General features: G+C 41.6%; 1 protein-coding gene across 2 annotated transcripts in view; it reads right to left on the reverse strand.

Moving 5' to 3' along the window:
* The window catches only part of MTUS1 (microtubule associated scaffold protein 1), a 118,164-nt gene that overhangs the window by 88,084 nt on the left and 12,074 nt on the right, over positions 1 to 18,006 (reverse strand). For both annotated transcript variants that reach the window (XM_079989635.1, XM_079989634.1), the window contains exon 2: positions 1,169 to 3,321. In XM_079989635.1, coding sequence (XP_079845761.1) covers positions 1,169 to 3,172 — 2,004 coding nt within the window. In that variant the 5' untranslated portion in view covers positions 3,173 to 3,321. The remainder of the gene's footprint in view (positions 1 to 1,168; positions 3,322 to 18,006) is intronic.

An 18,006-nucleotide genomic window follows, 5' to 3' on the forward strand; every position in this document is an offset into this window, starting at 1 on the left:
TATTAGTAGCATGCACATACAAACATGCACAATCCTCTGACATATGCATACGCTATATGCTGAGCTTTGGAGAAGGACCTCGAGAGATTCACACTGCCTTCTCCAACCTCAACACCAAGTGAGGGAAGGTCTCACTTATGCTCAGAGTCTTCTGCAAAGTACTTGTAGGAGAAGCAACATCTGATCTTACTTTGCACTTTAATTTTTAATCAAATGCCAGTACCAAGACTAAAACCAATGTACTTAAGTCTGGGGAATCTGTACCAAAGAGTATGCCTACAAACCCTTAAAAATTGTATTTAAAAAACCCCACAGTGCCAGAGATTAAAACGCTCTTATATGTTTTATAACTGGTTGCAGGAAGTTTGTCATAAGCTTTTCAAAAGTCTCTCATTGAAGTCAGCTCTTGCACAATACTTTAATTGCTGTGATGAAAAGAAAACATTTCTGCAAATATTATCACTAGCAACTGTCACCCTGAGAGCTTGATAAAGGAACACGTACACATTGCTGCCCCTGCAACAAGATTTCCAGTTCTAGGATGTCAAGATGTTTTGATTATTTTGGTATAAACTAAATAATGTTGGAACTGAAAGCAAAGAGGCTGTATTTTGTTGCAATATAGTTGCATATCAAAGCTTTACTAGTTGCAAATTTCAAACAAACTGACTATGTCTAGCTATAAACAGAAGGTTACATGTAAGATTGGTGGAGTATTGGGATGAAAACTGTAAACAAGCTGTCCTGCATTAGTTTTGAGTGAACGTGCATTATAAAATTTTCAACAGGCTGCATCCGGGTGGCAGCTTCTCACTGCAAGGCTAAATAAGCAAAGCAGAGGAGGGAAAGGAAGAGCCACCGAGAACGATCCTGCGCCACTTTGGGCACTGCCACACATAACACTTACTAGGAGCAGTATGATCTTACCAGCAGCACATAAATCACATTTGATTTGCATCTGTCAGGTTTAACAAATCACCATACCCAATATTTGTAATAAATCCTCTACCTGCTTACCCAATCTGCCTGCAACGTCAAAGAAGTAGCTATCACCATGTGTTTATATGCTGAAAATGCTAGAGGTCTGAGTTCAATAAACACGCAGCCCATGTTCTGGAAACAACCTGAAGATACATTTAAGTTGTTGTTGTTGTTTTAAGAAACTTACCGAGACAACTTTGTTTGCAGTATCTTTTGCAGACTGTTCTGCTGGAATCCCACAAAAGCCATTCTGCTTCTGCTTCTCTTCCCCTTGAGGTATCTGACTCAAAGCACAAGGCTGCGTCCAAGACTCTGCACTATCCATTTTGTCACTCGCTGTCCCACCCGAGTCCTGGGAGCATGTAACTGCCACAAGGGAGCATGTCAAACTAGGGCATCTTGCCTTGTCGACCTGTTCCATGCTCTGCTTCGACACTGTTGTTTTTAGAGCCTTGTGGGAAGTGTTTTCGGAATGAGTTGCAGCATGCACAGCTTGGCTAGGAAGGTGTTTATTAAAATGTTGCTTGAGAGTTTTATTCATTGGTGCTTCTGCTTTTGTACCTTTATCCAAGTCTATTTTTTTCCTCAGTGCTGCTGCTGAAGAGGATGGTTGCCTTGGGGAAGACGACGGGGAGGATGAGGAGGCTGTAGACAGCTGAGGAGATCTTTGAGCTGCTTTTGATGCACTACTTTCTCTTGGCTGAGACACAGGCCTGGACATAACTTTTGGCTTGACATTTTTAAAGTTTGGTTTTGGAAAGCTCACTATCTCTGCTTTCCTAGCTTTGGTTATGGTAGCTGCAAAGGGGGACCTGTTTGGCGATTTAACTGCAACTCGTTCAGCATTACTTTTCAAAGATGTCCTCCTGGGGTGTTCTTTCGCCAAATGGCCATTCTTTCCACCTTTAGAAATTCCATCACCAACTTCATCGGGGGTAGCAAACACAGCAAAAGTTGTATTTGTTGACCCTGCTTCAGGAGGTGGAGAAGCCAAGTTGTGTTCATCAGCTGAGGGACTAAAAACCACAAAAGTCTCATGGCAACTAGGCTCAGCCAGATCAGCCCTTTCTAACTTCAGTATATCACAGTGTAGCGTCTCGGACATTTTATCATTGTGTCCTTCGAGCAAAACCTGATCTTCTTTAGAAATATTTTGTGCTTTGGTCAAGATCTCCCTGTCTTTGTCAGACTCCTGTTCTGAATGCTCATCAAAGCTCTCAATTACTAGAGGGCACATGCCACTGATGGTGCCATCAACTCCAGGTTCAGCTTCATGCTCAGGTGTGCTATGCATATATTTCTTGTGCTCATCATTGAACAGATTAAATGGTTCCATTTCTGGTGAGCTCCCACAGCTAGAATTACCACATTCAGCATCCTGCTTTCCCTGTTCACTGTTCTGCGATACTAAATCTATATAATTGGTGGCCTTATCTCCCGTCAGTGAAAGAGCAGTAGGTAAGACTCCGCTATCTAGCTGTATGACACTTATCATATTTGGGTTGCCAAAGGCATCTAGCTTAGGGGAACCAGCACTGTGTGTGTAAGCAACAGTTTCACAAGTGTCCCCAGAATATGCAGGCATCTGAGGGGCACATCCCACCTCATAACACTTGCTTCCCACAGTATCCCCCAGGTTTATAATGGTAATGAAAGAGTCACTTGAACTAGCACCTTCCTGCTGCATCTGGGCATGATCTAATTCATCTTGGATTTCAGTAGTTGTGTTTAGTTCCACAGCAGCGAGGGGCACTGGGTGCATTAAGTCCGCCTGGCAATAAGGCACAGATTCCTCCGTACTGCAATTCTGGATACTCTTTATTGCAAGGCCCTCTTTCAGAGGGTTTTCTGGCTCCTGGAAATTCTGATTGAAGGCATGCATGTAAAACTGTTCCTTTGCACAAGAGATGTGCATGGCCTCCAGATCTGAAGTCCCCATGCAGATATAGTCACTGGCAGTCTTTTGCAGATCTTTTGCTTCAGTGCTCTGAGGATTTGAATAAATATCTGTCTCACTTGTATCCTTAAATTCGATATAGTCTTCATGTCCCAGCTCTTGGCGGCAGTGGCTAACAGTGCCGCCATTCAGAGAGGTTGACGAAGTAGCGTTACACACATATTTATTGCCATTTTCATCCCTGATGATTATAGGAGGCTGCAAGCCCTGTTTCTCTATGCTTTCAATGTTCATTTTTGACTGTGTTTCTAGCTTGTCCTCATCCTAATCTGCAGAATGCTCAGGATTTAAGGCGTTTTCCATCACTTTTTAAAAAGCTTCTCTCAGTTTTGTGTTCTTTTTCTGGAATTGTAGGGCTTTTCAAGTATATTCCCAATTCTGACCTGAAATTGAATACATGGAAAAATTAGAGAACGCTCCTTGCTTCCCCCCCCCTTTTTCCCTTTAGGGAAATAGCAGCTTGGGGTGTTGGGTTGGCTGAGAATGTATAGGAAATGGTAAACTTCCTTTCCATGAAGTCCCAAGCTGCCTTTTGGGGAAAGGGGAATAAACAAGTGCTAGGGCCCATTTTTGAAGGAGACGGGGAGGGGGGAGAGAGAGGGAGAGAACTAACGTTTAACAGCCCTGGTACCTGACCAAAATTAGAACAAAATAAAATGCAGCTGATATGAAAAGTTCAAGCATGTTTTAGGATAGAGGTCTAAAGACCAAGAACTTCATGCCAAATGGTTAACACCCTACAACGTATCATTAACACACACTTAGAGGGTGACAGTCTATGTGGGGATTTAGGTACTAAAAATTTTAAAGCACTTTTCTCAACAGCATGTATTGACAAATACTACTACACATTTGGCTACATCTGCATCACACACTTAAAGCACATTGCTTTCCCCAAAGAATCCTCAGAACTGTAGTTTATCCCACACAGAGGTACAATTCCCAGCACCCTTAACAAACTTCACTTCCCAGGATGTGAAGGAATGCGCTTTAAAGGTATGGTGTGGATCCCACCACTGTATCCCGTAACATTTGCTTTTGAGAGCTAGGCCTACACATTTCTTCTACAACTCTACAATATTGCTCTGATATTTCCAGCAGTTTGGTTTCCAACTTGTTTTTTGTTTATTTGTTTAAAATGCATATAAAACAAGCAGTCAAGTATCTGTCTTTTCCTCACTGTATCAGTCTACACAATACCTGATGTGTCTCTCACTGGCAGCCTGAAACTAAATACTCAAAGAAAGCTTCATCAGCTGAATTGGTTTCACTTTGCAAAAGAGCCTTAGTAGCCAAATGTATAAGTACAAGTAAGAACTGATGCAAATAACAACCTGCTCTCCACCTAGTTAAATCCACTTGAAACTAATGTAAGTTTTCTAATACCTGCTAGGCTCTTCTTTTAATCATAAATTCCAAGTTGCATTTACTCAATGGATCAGTACATAGCCTCCAGTTTGGACCATATCCATGTCAAAGATGAAAGCTGCTCCAATTTTAGCCAATTTTTCTCCCACCCAAGCACCACCCTCATCCCACAGTCTTCAGAGGCCCCCCAAAGACCTTTTTTCAGGAGGCATAGGGTGAGAGGAAGGGGGATTCTCCTTCTGGAAACTTTCTTCCATTCGTGGTTCTCAAGATCCAAAATGTTGGAGAGGGAGTTCCTCCAGCACCCTTTGATGTCAGAGCCCTAATTGACAGGAGTTCCAAAGATGCTAGAGCATCTATCCCCTCACTCATTAAGCCATTCCAAGCAAAGCTAGGTTTCACTCATTAGGAACCCTTAGTATTGTGCGCAGTAATCAGAGCAAGCAGGCAAAAAACAGAACAATCCATCATTATCCATTCATCATGAATATCCGAGACACTTTTACCTAACATTTCTGTCTCCACTTATCGTCCCATTATGCTTCAGGTCAGCCTTAATACAGTACAACACACACGCACCCCAAAGAACCAAAGGCTTAGGTACACGCAAAAAGTTCAGAAATTAATTCATCTTTCTAATTACCTTTATTTTCCCATTATATTAGGGATGTGGAACCTGTGGCAAGCCTGAGGTAGCTGGACTATAACTTCATGATGCTAAACATCACTGGATGGATAAAAGCCACAGATGCGACTGATGATGACCTGAATCTGCAGCCTATTTGGGATGGGAGTATATGGCACTACCCACAAGTTCACACTTACTGCTTAGTATTATTTATGAAGCTTACGCTGCATTACACCCTGCTGACTTTAGGTCCATCTAGTGTACCATCCCTAACATCTACTCTATATTGTTGACTTGCCCAAGGCACTCTTATGGCAAACGTTTCCTGAAACACTATTGGAAATAATACCCTTGCACGGCGGCAACATTACCACTTGCTTACTCTGTTTATTTGAACTTCTAATCCACCTTTCCCTGAAGGCTTACAGCAGGCAAAACAAAACATTCAAATAAAATCAGGACGGCTTGATGGTATGCTTAGTCATCCTTAACTATAATATACCTGCCCAAAGTCTTTTATTGCCTCTGGGAGACACTCTGGCTCAGGATTATGAAATTTCTGAAGAATGAAACTCAAAAGCTGGGAGTACCTCCCAACAGCAGTTTGTTTTTGTGGACCTTCATTATTGATACTTGATGCTTAGCAGGCATCACTCTGCAATGCTCATGGAAGAAAGCAGAGGGCAGAGGCAATGTAAATGTTACAGTATGCTAGGGTGTTTCAGTAACTTAAAATGAAACACCTGAAGAGTTTGAAGTTTATTTTACTGCAACCCTTCCATTTAGCCAACAGATGACACACAGGAGATTGAAAACTTCAATCAGGCATAGCACAGATGACTGTAATGTTACAAAAGTCTGATGAGGAGGGGTTGATATTGATAATGTTGTCTAAAGACAACTCAGCTGGCTATAAATGAAAATTGCATGAGAAGCTCTTCCATCTCTGTACAAGACGCACTGCAAAGATTCTCCTGTGCCTCAGGAGGGCAGTGGCTCATTTGCAAAGCACCATTTTCTATCTTCACACAACAAAACCGGTGACCACAGTAAGAAATATGTTTAATCCTGAAATTCTGGGTATTCAGGGGCTTGGCTAGGACTGGACAGGCTGCGATCATTGGCCGCCTAGAACTATGCAGCTATGATGAGAAACACACAGAGAAGAGTGCTTGAATGTTTCATTAAGAGAGAGATCCTGGTAAACAACACAGTCAGGCCTATTAAGGCCTATTAAGATTTGACACATACTGCATCACCCCCACAATTCATACACAGTTCTTTATCTTTTAATGGTAAGAAAACAAGTGCCGTAACAATATACAACAGAGAACACACACATGGGATTAATCTAAATATTTTAGAGCCAGTGTAGTACACACAGAAATAAAGAGGTTTGCATACCACAGCAATGCCTAAAAAAATCTGTATGGGAGCAGTGTTGAGTCAGGAATCCCAAGAAAACACCCAGTTTTATAAGAGTTGTAAATGGCTTCCTGGAATGAAGTTACACAACCATTCTGAACACGCCACATCTAGCTATTGAGCATTAAAAGAACGACAATACCCCAGCAGTGCAAGAGGTCTCGGTTTATGTTGGCAGCAGTAGTATTTTTTACATTTTAGAGAGAGAAACTGCAAAAACATTCAGTAACTTAGAAGCTGCACTAAAGTCACAAACGCCTCCATGAGTCAGCCAGAAACTATTTTATGTTTATCTAATAAAACACAAATCCATCCAATCAGTAAACTTTTTGCACAATAGTGCTGAGAGTCCACTAGACCCCAGGAAACACATGAGAATTCCCTTCAGGGCTTCACTGCAATCATACACCCCCAAATTTATTTTTTAATAAAGAGAGATATGAGCTTCTAACAGCACTCAAGTTTCTACTGTGCTGGGGGGTGGGGAGTCTATTTTCTCCTCCTGCTTTTACATTTTTCCTTCTAGCTGGAAATGTCTGAAACATGACATTTGTTCTCCCTGAGCCAAAAACTGAAGCCAAGCACATTCAACTTAGCACACCTACAAACGTTATCAAATGTACATTATAAAAACCTTCCAGAGCTCCAGAGCGACTGGCATCTCACTATTGTGCACATGCTAAAAGAAAGGTTATAATCATAATGATCCTTGTGTTCCTTTGACAAAATCTTGCCAATATATTGTTTGGTCTGACACAGTCGATATATATATATATATATATATATATATATATATACACACACACACACACACAAACAAAATTTGTCTAGTAGCACCTTAGAGACCAACTAAGTTTGTTCTTGGTATAAGCTTTTGTGTGCATGCACACTTCTTCAGATGTTCCAAGTTATTTAATATTCCACAAATTTTAAGTTCTCTACGCAAGTACACAGCAACATTTTATCACACTAAGCTTAGGCTAGATGTTTGTACTGTTTTGATGCATTCACTTCATTTTCATCATCAGTAGTCCCCAAAGCCGAAAAAATTGTCATTAGAATAAAACAATAAAGGAGATGAAAAAAATATCTGTAGCGTCTCTTGAGTTGCAGTGCTGTAACAGACGCAGTACAGATCATGTTCTATTTCTGCAGCATTTATTCCATTAGTTTTATCCTAGGCAGTTGCTAATCAGTTATCCCATTATGAACTGAGTAGAATTACCTTAGGAGTTGTTTTGTTTACCTTTAGAAAACGGCATCTTGAAGCAAACTTACTTTTACCTATCGAGAAGAAATGTAATAGGTATCGCTAGACACAGCAGCCAAGGGTTAACATTGCCCTATCCAATTACTTCCTGCCACACTCAGCACTTGCAAACCACAATGGATTTCTAGTTAAGAGGGCACTTTTCTCCAGATATCTAGGCTAGAGAAGCATGCAAATTGGATAACTGTGCTGGAAGCACAGGACACTTCACTGTCTGCATTCCAGTTGCAAATAGATTGCGTAGGTGCTGTCTGAGAGACACAGCATGTTTTAGATTTAGGGTTTTTAGATCAATACTTTTATTAAGGCACAATAATACTTAAAAATAAAATAAAAAACTGATTCATATTAACACTATCACTTTAAGCAGATGCACACCAATTATTTGGGAAGGCCAGAACAAGAGAGGAACGTTTTCTTCTTTAAAATATCAAGCAGGGTGCATTTTAATTTAGATTGCACACAATCTGAACCCATCTAGGCCACACAGCAAGATGCTAATTTTAAGCGCTCTTTAAGAGCCCGAGACACAGACAGACAGGCATTCACATTACAGTAGGTTACATTTTAAAATTCTGGCTTAATATAACTATCAGAAGCAGTATGTTGAGGCATGTAAAACTTCAGAGATATCAAGCTGTACATGCCATTTGTACTACATCTTCACTGCCGCTGTCATGCAGGAAGCAGCTTACAATTATCCAGAATGCAATATTACCTCATTTGAAAACAGGCAGAAATATTAAAGCATTTGAAAGTAGTAATCATGTATAAGCCTACTAAACAATGTTCCGTTGTGTTTCTTTTCATTCGCCTGACAACTATCCCCTCCTGTCAGATGTCAAGGAAACAAACAACTATTGGACACTTAGAAGACATCTGAAGGCAGCCCTGCATAGCAAAGTCTTTTAATGTTTGATGTCTTGCTGTGTTTTAATTTGTTGGAAGCTGCCCAGCGAGGCTGGGGCAACCCAGTCATATGGGCGGCATATACATTATCATCATCATCATCCCCCTCTATATTTATAATGAAGCTTTTAAACGTATTTAGAGCACAGTTCTGCCTGTTCCCTGCCAGAACTGAACCCCTGGGTTCACTATAAAGTGTCAGGATTAGACACAAAGCAATATTGCATTGAAATATAAGCTGTCCACCATTTCTCCCTCTTAATTGGATTCCTTAATAAAATACTTAAAAATCAGAATGCAGGAAGTGGCTTGCACACTTTGTAAACTCAATATCCTCTCACCCACACACATACATTGCTTGGGTCTGTACTATAAATTTGCAAGGAGAAAGAATTGGAATAAACAGGTTATGTCTAGCTAGTGAGGACAGGCAGCATTGGAGTGCTACTTTCCTACTCACGAGAAACCCCATATATCTGAAGAGATTTGGACTTCAAAGCAACAGAGATAGTGGCAGAGACACTTGGGAGTGCAAGAACAAATAAAGGTAAAGGTAAAGGTACCCCTGCCCGTATGGGCCAGTCGTGACCGACTCTGGGGTTGCGTGCTCATCTCACTTAAGAGGCCGGGAGCCAACGCTGTCCGAAGACACTTCCGGGTCACGTGGCCAGCGTGATGAAGCTGCAGCTGGCGAGCCAGCACCAGCGCAGCACACGGAAACGCCGTTTACCTTCCCGCTATAAAGCGGTACCTATTTATCTACTTGCACTTAGGGGTGCTTTCGAACTGCTAGGTGGGCAGGAGCTAGGACCGAACGACGGGAGCTCACCCTGCCACGGGATTCAAACCGCCGACCATACGATCAGCAAGTCCTAGGCACTGAGGTTTTACCCACAGCGCCACCCGCGTCCCGCAAGAACAAATACTTGTTTTTAAAAAGCACACAGCATTTTAGGAATGGATATATGGGTCACTCTTGGGAAAACCAGATTACATCAAGCCCATGTACTAGGAGCCTATGACCCACAGGTGTAATAAGGCTGCAAGGCTTCCCAATTTGGCCCATAAGGCAGTTTGGGCCAAGCCACACCCACCTGCCATCATATGATGTCAGACACTGGACAGGTAAAGCAGTGCCTGCAAACAGCAGCAAAACCAAGTCCTAGCTAGAATTTGACACTTTCCCTGTCACACTACTTTCAGGATCTGACTCAGGAGTTCCCGGGTGTATCAGAAATTAGAAAGTAAAATATGATAGGAGTAGACTGCAATGTGGGTGTGTTCGGATATATGAACCGCTGTAGGCAATAGTGCAATTCACACATACTTGGAAGTTAATTTGTGGCATACTTGTAGAAACAGTTGACTACAATGGGTTCAATGTATAACCTGAATCTCAAACCCTTTGTTCCTCAAAGAAACCAACTGACAATGCATCCAGGAGAACTCTGATGTCACACAGACAGAGAGGTATGCATTCACCACATGGACTTCTAGGTAACTTGAGTAGCTATCATCTGAAACAAAACCCGAAGAAGAAGAAGAAGAAGAAGAAGAAGAAGAAGAAGAAGAAGAAGAATCCAGTAACAGGGTTTCTGATTTCATCTCATTCAGACTGTGGGGTGGGGTGGGGGGGAGTTTGGTTGTCACTTAGCCAGTGTCCCACCATAACTATTTGACAGTTTGCAGAGCAAGGTAAAGGTAAAGGACCTCTGGACGGTTTAAGTCCAGTCAAAGATGACAATGGGATTGCAGCGCTCATCTCGCTTTTCAGGCCGAGGGAGCCAGCATTTGCTCTTAATATTCTATTCATCTTAAAGATACAGTGACAGATGCCACAGGTTATGCACACAAAGGGGATCACAGAATATGAGAGACAACAAGGTATGGAAATGAGGTGGTCTGCGTGCAAGGGAGAATCGAAAGGTTGGTCAGAAAAAGCAAGTGAAGGTGAAAAGGGGGGTACAGAAAAGGAGGGAGTAGGAGGCATGGGACTGGCAGTGAAGCAGGTGCATGGAAGGGTCTGAAGAATAGGAGTGGCTTCATAACTGGACAGAAGGGAAAAAAGGTGCTTAGTAAGTGCAATGTGTGGAAGATGCAAGATGCAGGAAGTAACCATGGGGGTTGTTTGTGTGCACTAAGGGAGGCGGGGAGTCATACATACGGAGATGAAGGTGAAAATGGGTGCAAGGCGAGACTGCAGAATATAAGAGTTCAGAAATGGGGTTTGAATGGTGAAAAGGAAGCTTAGGGAATGGCAGGGGAGTCGGCGAGCACAGTCCCTAGGCAGTAAAAGAGACAGCCGTATAACTTACATGGCGATTATTTCCCTGTAATAGAAAGCTTAATCTTTTTTCTCTTCCAATACTATATTTACTTTAACAAGGGTGCCATGCTAGGTAAAGGCAAAGGGACCCCTGACCATTAAGTCCAGTCGCGGATGACTCTGGGGTTGTGGTGCTCATCTCACTTTCAGGCTGAGGGAGCTGGCGTTTGTCCGCAGACAGCTTTCTGGGTCATGTGGCCAGCATGACTAAACCACTTCTGGCACAACGGAACACCATGATGGAAACCAGAGCGCATGGAAATGCCGTTTACCTTCCCAACACTGCGGTGCCTATTTATCTACTTGCACTGGCGTGCTTTTGAACTGCTAGGTTGGCAGGAGCTGGGACAGAGCAATGGGAGCTCACCCCATTGTGGGGATTCAAACCATCAGCCTTCTGACTGGCAAGCCCAAGAGGCTCAGTGGTTTAGACCACAGCGCCACCCGCATCCCAACTTTACAGAGCACCTACAACTAAGCACTGGGATGCAAATATTCATTATTGAGAGTGGAAAGAAACAAATCACAAGCTTGGTTTCAGTCAAAGTGCTAACTAAATGAGACCATGTTGTTTCCTGACAACACAGGAATTGGAGAGCAGCAAAGTGTTGTGCCTAGCATTTCAGCAGGGTAGTGATGTGCGGTGAGAATGTTCTCCGAAGAAAATTCTCGAGAATGAGAATATTCTCTGCTAGAAAATTCTTTGGACAGTATTCTCCGCAAACTGTAAATTCTAATGTAAGAACCAGTTTTACAACCCCCATTTTAAAAATCTAGTAAATAATAAGCCAAGCTGTGATATTGCCAGAGTAAGTAATGAATAATGTGTGGGCTTTTTTATCCAGTTACAGTACATTACTGGGCATTGTGTCATTCACCATTGGCAGTTCTGAAATGTGAGCTACAGAAAACATTTTACTAACTTGCTATTTCCCCGTTTGACTTCCGTCTAGCTATTTCATTGCAAGCATGTATTCAGCTGCTCAATTGCACTAGAATGTTTTTGCTCTCAAGAACGGAAGGCTCTAATAGTTCCACTATCAATATTTTCCCAGTGTCTTGATGTCATAAACCCCAATAAGGTCCATAGCCTGTCAGTTTTTTGTTTTTTTAATACACAATTTACCCTGGCTTTCATAAAACTTATTAGAAACTTTACGAGTGCGCACAATAAAAAATAAATAAATTTATTCTCTTGCCCAAAACAAGTTCTCATAAGATGAACCAGATGCAAGAAAATCATTCCAACTTTTAGCGCTTAAAAAAACCAATGTTTTGCATTGGAATAAACTTCAGTTTCCTCGTGAACTAAAATAAATGCAGTAAGGCACTCACCATGTTTGTGCAGCGGTATGCGGATTCAGTTCCTAGCATCCATTAAGACAAAAGGAAAAATGCAGACTTTTCACAAAGACTCCTGTCATGCGAGTGCTGCATTCAAAGATCAGTTCAACAGTAACAGGGCAGAGTTTAGTAACTTTTTCCCAGCTGAAGGATTTTCCTGGGTCTTGTTGCCAACCAGGCATCAAGAGCTAGTTGTTTGCCAGCAGTGAACTCCTCTGCTCTTGCCAAGCCTTCCGTGGCTTTTGAAGGGCACTGGCACATACATATCCTGCTAGCCCTACAACTTTACTTACAGTAAAAGGAAAGCACAGCTTGTCAAAGTGAGCAACTGGTTAGCCATTCAGCTGTGGGAGGAGCTATAAGCTATTAGCATTCCATGTTGCTTAGCAACTGACAGGGAGCATGATTTGCAAAAAAAAAACAAAACTTTGAATCAGAGAGGAGGGAACTATACACAGTAGTTTAGTGGCACAGAGCAGACGTTGGAAACCAATAAAGTTTTATCCAAGGAGAGTTACAACACTAGCACTTTCAGAAGTATGCCCATTTCTGCATGTTATTATGGATGGGGTGCAATGCTTTCAAGAGTTGACAGTCCTTTTTTAAACGGCAAGGTTTTAAGCTACAACTACACATTATTGGAAAATGCTATTTTACACCAATTTCTCCTTGCAACATTAAAAAATAATAATCTTGGAGACATACCAACCAGAGCTGTGACCTTAAACACACTTGCTTTGAAATAAATTATTTCTTGATACAGAGTCTTGGACTTCACTATAAAAATGCCTTAACTTAAAAAACAAGAGTGTAAAGTAATAGAATTTCAGCTTTGCTATCTCACTCCTGCCAACTACAAACAAATCTCAGCATCAGGTTTGGAATTATCTCTAGAATACTCTTACCCCTGTAATCACATTGAACAGAAAAGATTTCTACATAATTGCTACCTGTTCAATGTATACAAATCTCAAATTGAATGAAAACAGACATATTAAGAGGAAGCTACACTTCAGCTATCCTCTCAAAGTGGTTAGGGCTGCTTGGTATTTAATATAAACATTCAACTGAACAATGGCACAAAATTACATTGCAATATGTTTACAGTACAATATTATGCATTAGTCTCTGTGTTGCATATTCATATCGTTATTAATAATAATGGGACAAAGGACTGCTTCACACACAGAGCAAGCAAATAAAGACATTTTGCTGCCTTTGGCAGAGGACAAAACTCCCCCACTCTCTCAGTTTCTTCTTCAGAAGCTGATTGGACCTGCAACTGAATCACTGGCGAATGGGCAGCATCCTCAACACCATCCTCTCTACTGCAACTGAAGGCAGTAGGGTACCACAGGAAGTGTGTGGCAGGCCATTAACCATTCTCAATTAACTACGGTTCACAGCACTCTTGAGTGTGAGGTAGGAGAAGTACTGGGCCTATTCAGCAAATTTAGGTTTATAGCACAGATACGGCCTAAAACTTATATTTTGCTAACGTATCCCATGAACATCTTACCCAAACATCCTACAGCAAAAAAAAAAAAAAAAGTTAATTATCAGAATTCATTTTACTATTGGTAGTGAGTAAAAACTATATTGCTCACAAGACTACCTGCATTTTATGGATTTTGTATTTGGCTGTGATTTTATCTGTTTGCATTTTACCTTGCTTAGTCAATCTGATACGAGGGTAATAAATAATCATAATACTCCAGGGAGGGAAAACTGGCAGCCCTCCAGACGTTGTTGAACTCCAGCTTCCATTAGCCTCGGCCAGTATAGCCAATGGTCAAAGACGACGGAAACCGTAGTTCTAAAACACCTGGAGTCTTGCAAGTTATCCATTCCTATGCTACTCCCTAGTCTTCAAGGATACAGACAATTTTCCCTGAGTGGCAGAAGATAACAAGAATGTCTAGAATGTCACATTGCAAACTTCAGGTTCTCCTTGGATCTTTGGATAAAGGGCAGTTAAACAAACAATGTCTAGTGCTTCAGCTCAGTCTTGCTTGCTTTCAGAGTAAAAGCTTCATCAGTTCATTTCTTTTTCAACTCACAAGTCCTGAATTACTGGCAAGAGTCAATTTGAACTTGTAAATACAGTGGCACGGCGGCAGCAGGAGGCCCCATTAGCTAAAGTAGTGCTTCAGGTTAAGAACAGTTTCAGGTTAAGTATGGACCTCCGGAACAAATTAAGTACTTAGGTACCACTGTAAAGCTCTTTTGGATGAAAATATTAATTGAAATATTAATTGCCTCTGGTCTATTTTTTGGGTGTCCTGCAACGTGTTTAAGTTGTTACTCAGCTAACTATGCATTGGAATCTTGCTCTGGATCAATACTGAGTAGAATTTCATGACACATTTGCCAAGCTGAACAGGTATTTGCCTATCATGGTCTTGCTCAGCATCTTGATTTGTTGGAGGAAGTGTCTCCCCCCCCCACCCCGCAAGTGGTTGGTGGTTAGTATTTTTGCCATGATGTTACTCAACAATCTATCTGTCACTGAGTTGGGGGGGGGGGTTTAGATGGCTAAGTTTGGTCCTGGAGCTGCCAACTGCTGACCCCTGCACCAGGGAAATATTCTCAGTGTGTCAACAGGCTTCTTCAAACTTTGCAGACACAGTGATCCTCAGGGTCCCTTCAAACTCTACAATTCTATGATACTTTTTAATCTTATACTTCAAATATATACCAGTAGGAGGATAATAATTGTATACTTCTTTAAACATTTGCAAAAGGCCAGATATTTCATCTTATTTTCTGCCTTAGTGATCTATAGTTATTATTTCCCATCATCTGACTGAGAGTGCTATTACTTCTATAGCCAAAACAGCACCTGCACACAAGAGGGAAATACCGTCAGCCTCAGGAGAATCCCAAGCTTTGCACATGAAAAAGAAAAACGTTTAGAAAAAACTAAAAGGGGGACTTACTCCCAAATAGGTAAAATAAAGACCAACAATGTTCAATGGCTTCAAAATACAGGCTATGAAAAGCAAGGGTAGGGATAAGATACAGAGCTACTGGGAAATCAGAGGAGGAGGAGAAGAATTCAAAGGAGCAGCTGGAATCATCAACAGGGAGCATATCGCACTGCAACATTTTTGTATTTTTTTTTTAATCCTTCATAAAAGCAATTCGTGTGGATAAGAACTGCTTTCAACAAGTTTAGAAGCACGACTTTGTAGATGGAAGATGGCAGCAAACCTGCTCAACCAGTTTAGTTTATTACAATTTAATAGGGGTGTTCCACATCTACACAATCATGCTGACAAAGGAACTCCTTAAGTGGTTCTTAAATCAGGGCCAAATTACCTCTGTCATTGTTCATGGGCCAAGTGCAACCCTTTTCTTTCCCCAATTGTTGGTGCAGAGAAGGGTCCAGATCGGGAGCCTGGAATGGGGGTAGGTCTGGATTTGGGAGTGAAGGAGAGAAACATACCTGCAATTTGTATTGGGAGAGAACTGGTGATGTTACAAGCTTCCTCTCTCTACAACGGTTGTCCCCTCATGTTGTGCATAAATAACTGGGTAGTATTAATAGTAGCTTTACTCTAACCAGAGTCTGTTATACTGTACACAAGTGCTAAATATAACTTACACTAGTGTTATTGAATGACCTTCTACAGAAGTGTTCTCTCATCAATATACCTAGCCTAAGAAATTAGCTCGATGTAACTGCAATAGTGCCTTGCTGCTGATTTTAGTTTAGTTAGCTTCACAATATTCAAAATGAAGCAAATGCCAGTGTGATATCACAGAGCTACCAGTTTCCATTTGCAGTGATCCTCTAGCACCAAAATTAGCAACTAAGCCTTGTTGATGCCATCAGCTACCTTTATGTTGCAATACTACTAGCAAATATTATTATGGATCGTTTTACTACTTTTATTTTCTGGTTATTTGTTGTTTTGCATTTGAATATAGTATGGAAGTTATCTTGTGAGGCTAAAAAGTGACTGATAAATATTTTAAATAAAAAATTGTACCCACCAGGCATGTACTGAAATGCAGTCTACCAGAAGTTAATTTGTACTCCTAGTGGGTATACTTACACTTCATAGGATAATATGCCAAACACAAATGTATGAGTGGAAAATGTTTACAATAAGATTGCACTAGCCCTGTGGAATGCTTTCTCCTTTGAACTCCACTCGATTTCAAAATTGTTCACCATACAAAAGAATTGAGGGCTACTATTCGTCAATAATTCTAAAGCCATCTCTGGCTCACTCAGCTAATTTCATATTACTTTGGATCCTGGCCATATTTAAAAGGATCCTGTTCATAATACTGAAAATGCTCAGCAGACATGCACTCACTGCACATTTCCCAAGTTTCCTATTTCTCCTCCTCATATAGACCTTCTAAATATGCAGGAAGCCTACAACTGAATATTTTTAAAAAGCATTGAGCACTATCCAAAGAAGAAGTTCCTCTAGCACAAGGACTTTTTGTTGTGCAATAGAGCTCCCATTCATTCTCCTCTAACCCACTCACCTACCTAAATCTGTTTCAGGGGTTCCTCTAATCCTCCACAACACATTTGGGGAGAATGCAGAGGCACACAGTGAAAGGAGCAAGCGGAAAGCCTTGTGCTAGTAGAATCACAGAACTGTAGAGTTGGAAGGGACCAGGAGTGTCATCTAGTCCAACCCCTTGCAATGCAGGAACCTTTTGCCCAATGCAGGACTCAAACCCACGACTCTGAGATTAGGAGTCTTGCCCTCTACCAGCTGAGCCACTCCAGGCAATGTAGAAACTGCTTTGCTGGGAGACACCCTTGTTTTAATGTTCTAAATATACATCTGTTGGAAAGCAAAATGGGCAATGCAACAACACAACATATGCTACAAGCTCACATTAGTGGCATCATATTTCCTGGGAGTTGCCTCACCTAAGCCATTTGGCCAGGGAGAAGTGAGGGGGAAAACCCTGCTCCAACTCACCCACAAAAGGGAATAAAAAACTATGCAGATTTGTGTCTTGTTTGTGAGTGGGGCAGAGGACCCAAATGACATACAGTCTGGACCCAGAAAGTCCTGTTGACACCCCTGAGTACATTACAGTACCTGGCAATGACTAGGGCAAGGTCCAATGTCTCTAGATAGGGAGATATCAGGTGTACTAACCCAGATAGGTACAAGGCACACCTAACAACAGACACCACCTGTGTTCAGCTCAGAAGGACCCCAAGCTATGGACTTGATCCTTAGCTTAAGGAAGTGCAACTCCATCCTCATCAGTTGTCTTCTTGACACACGGTACAGTCATACCTCGGGTTACAGACGCTTCAGGTTATGGACCGCAGAAACTAGGAAGTACCAGAACGGGATACTTCTGGGTTTCGGCAGTCGCGCATGCACAGAGGCGCTAAATCGCTATTTGCACATGCGCAGAAGCACCGAATCGCAACGTGCTACTGTGGGTTGCGAACGCTGCAGGTTGCAAACATGCACCCCACACGGATCATGTTTGCAACCCGAGCATCCACTGTACTTCCATCTTGTCCAGCTCAAGCCTCAGCTTGTTCACCCTTATTCATTCCCAACCTGTCCAACAAACACTGAACTGTTGACACACAGGATTAACACAAAGCAGCTAGTATACTTTTTCAGAAAAGAATACTGTACTTGAATCTTGCTCGAACACTTCACCTCTGTTGATAGCAAGCTGGCATCACTTTAGAGACTTTGTAGCCATTCAAAAGTGAGGAGGAGCACCAACACAACAGCTGACTAAAATAGAATGGTACCTAAATTAGAATAAGATTTGAGGGCAGGAGGGAGAAA

This window comes from Podarcis cretensis (genome assembly GCF_951804945.1).
Source record: "Podarcis cretensis genome assembly, chromosome: 9".
In the NCBI taxonomy this organism is placed as follows: domain Eukaryota; kingdom Metazoa; phylum Chordata; class Lepidosauria; order Squamata; family Lacertidae; genus Podarcis; species Podarcis cretensis.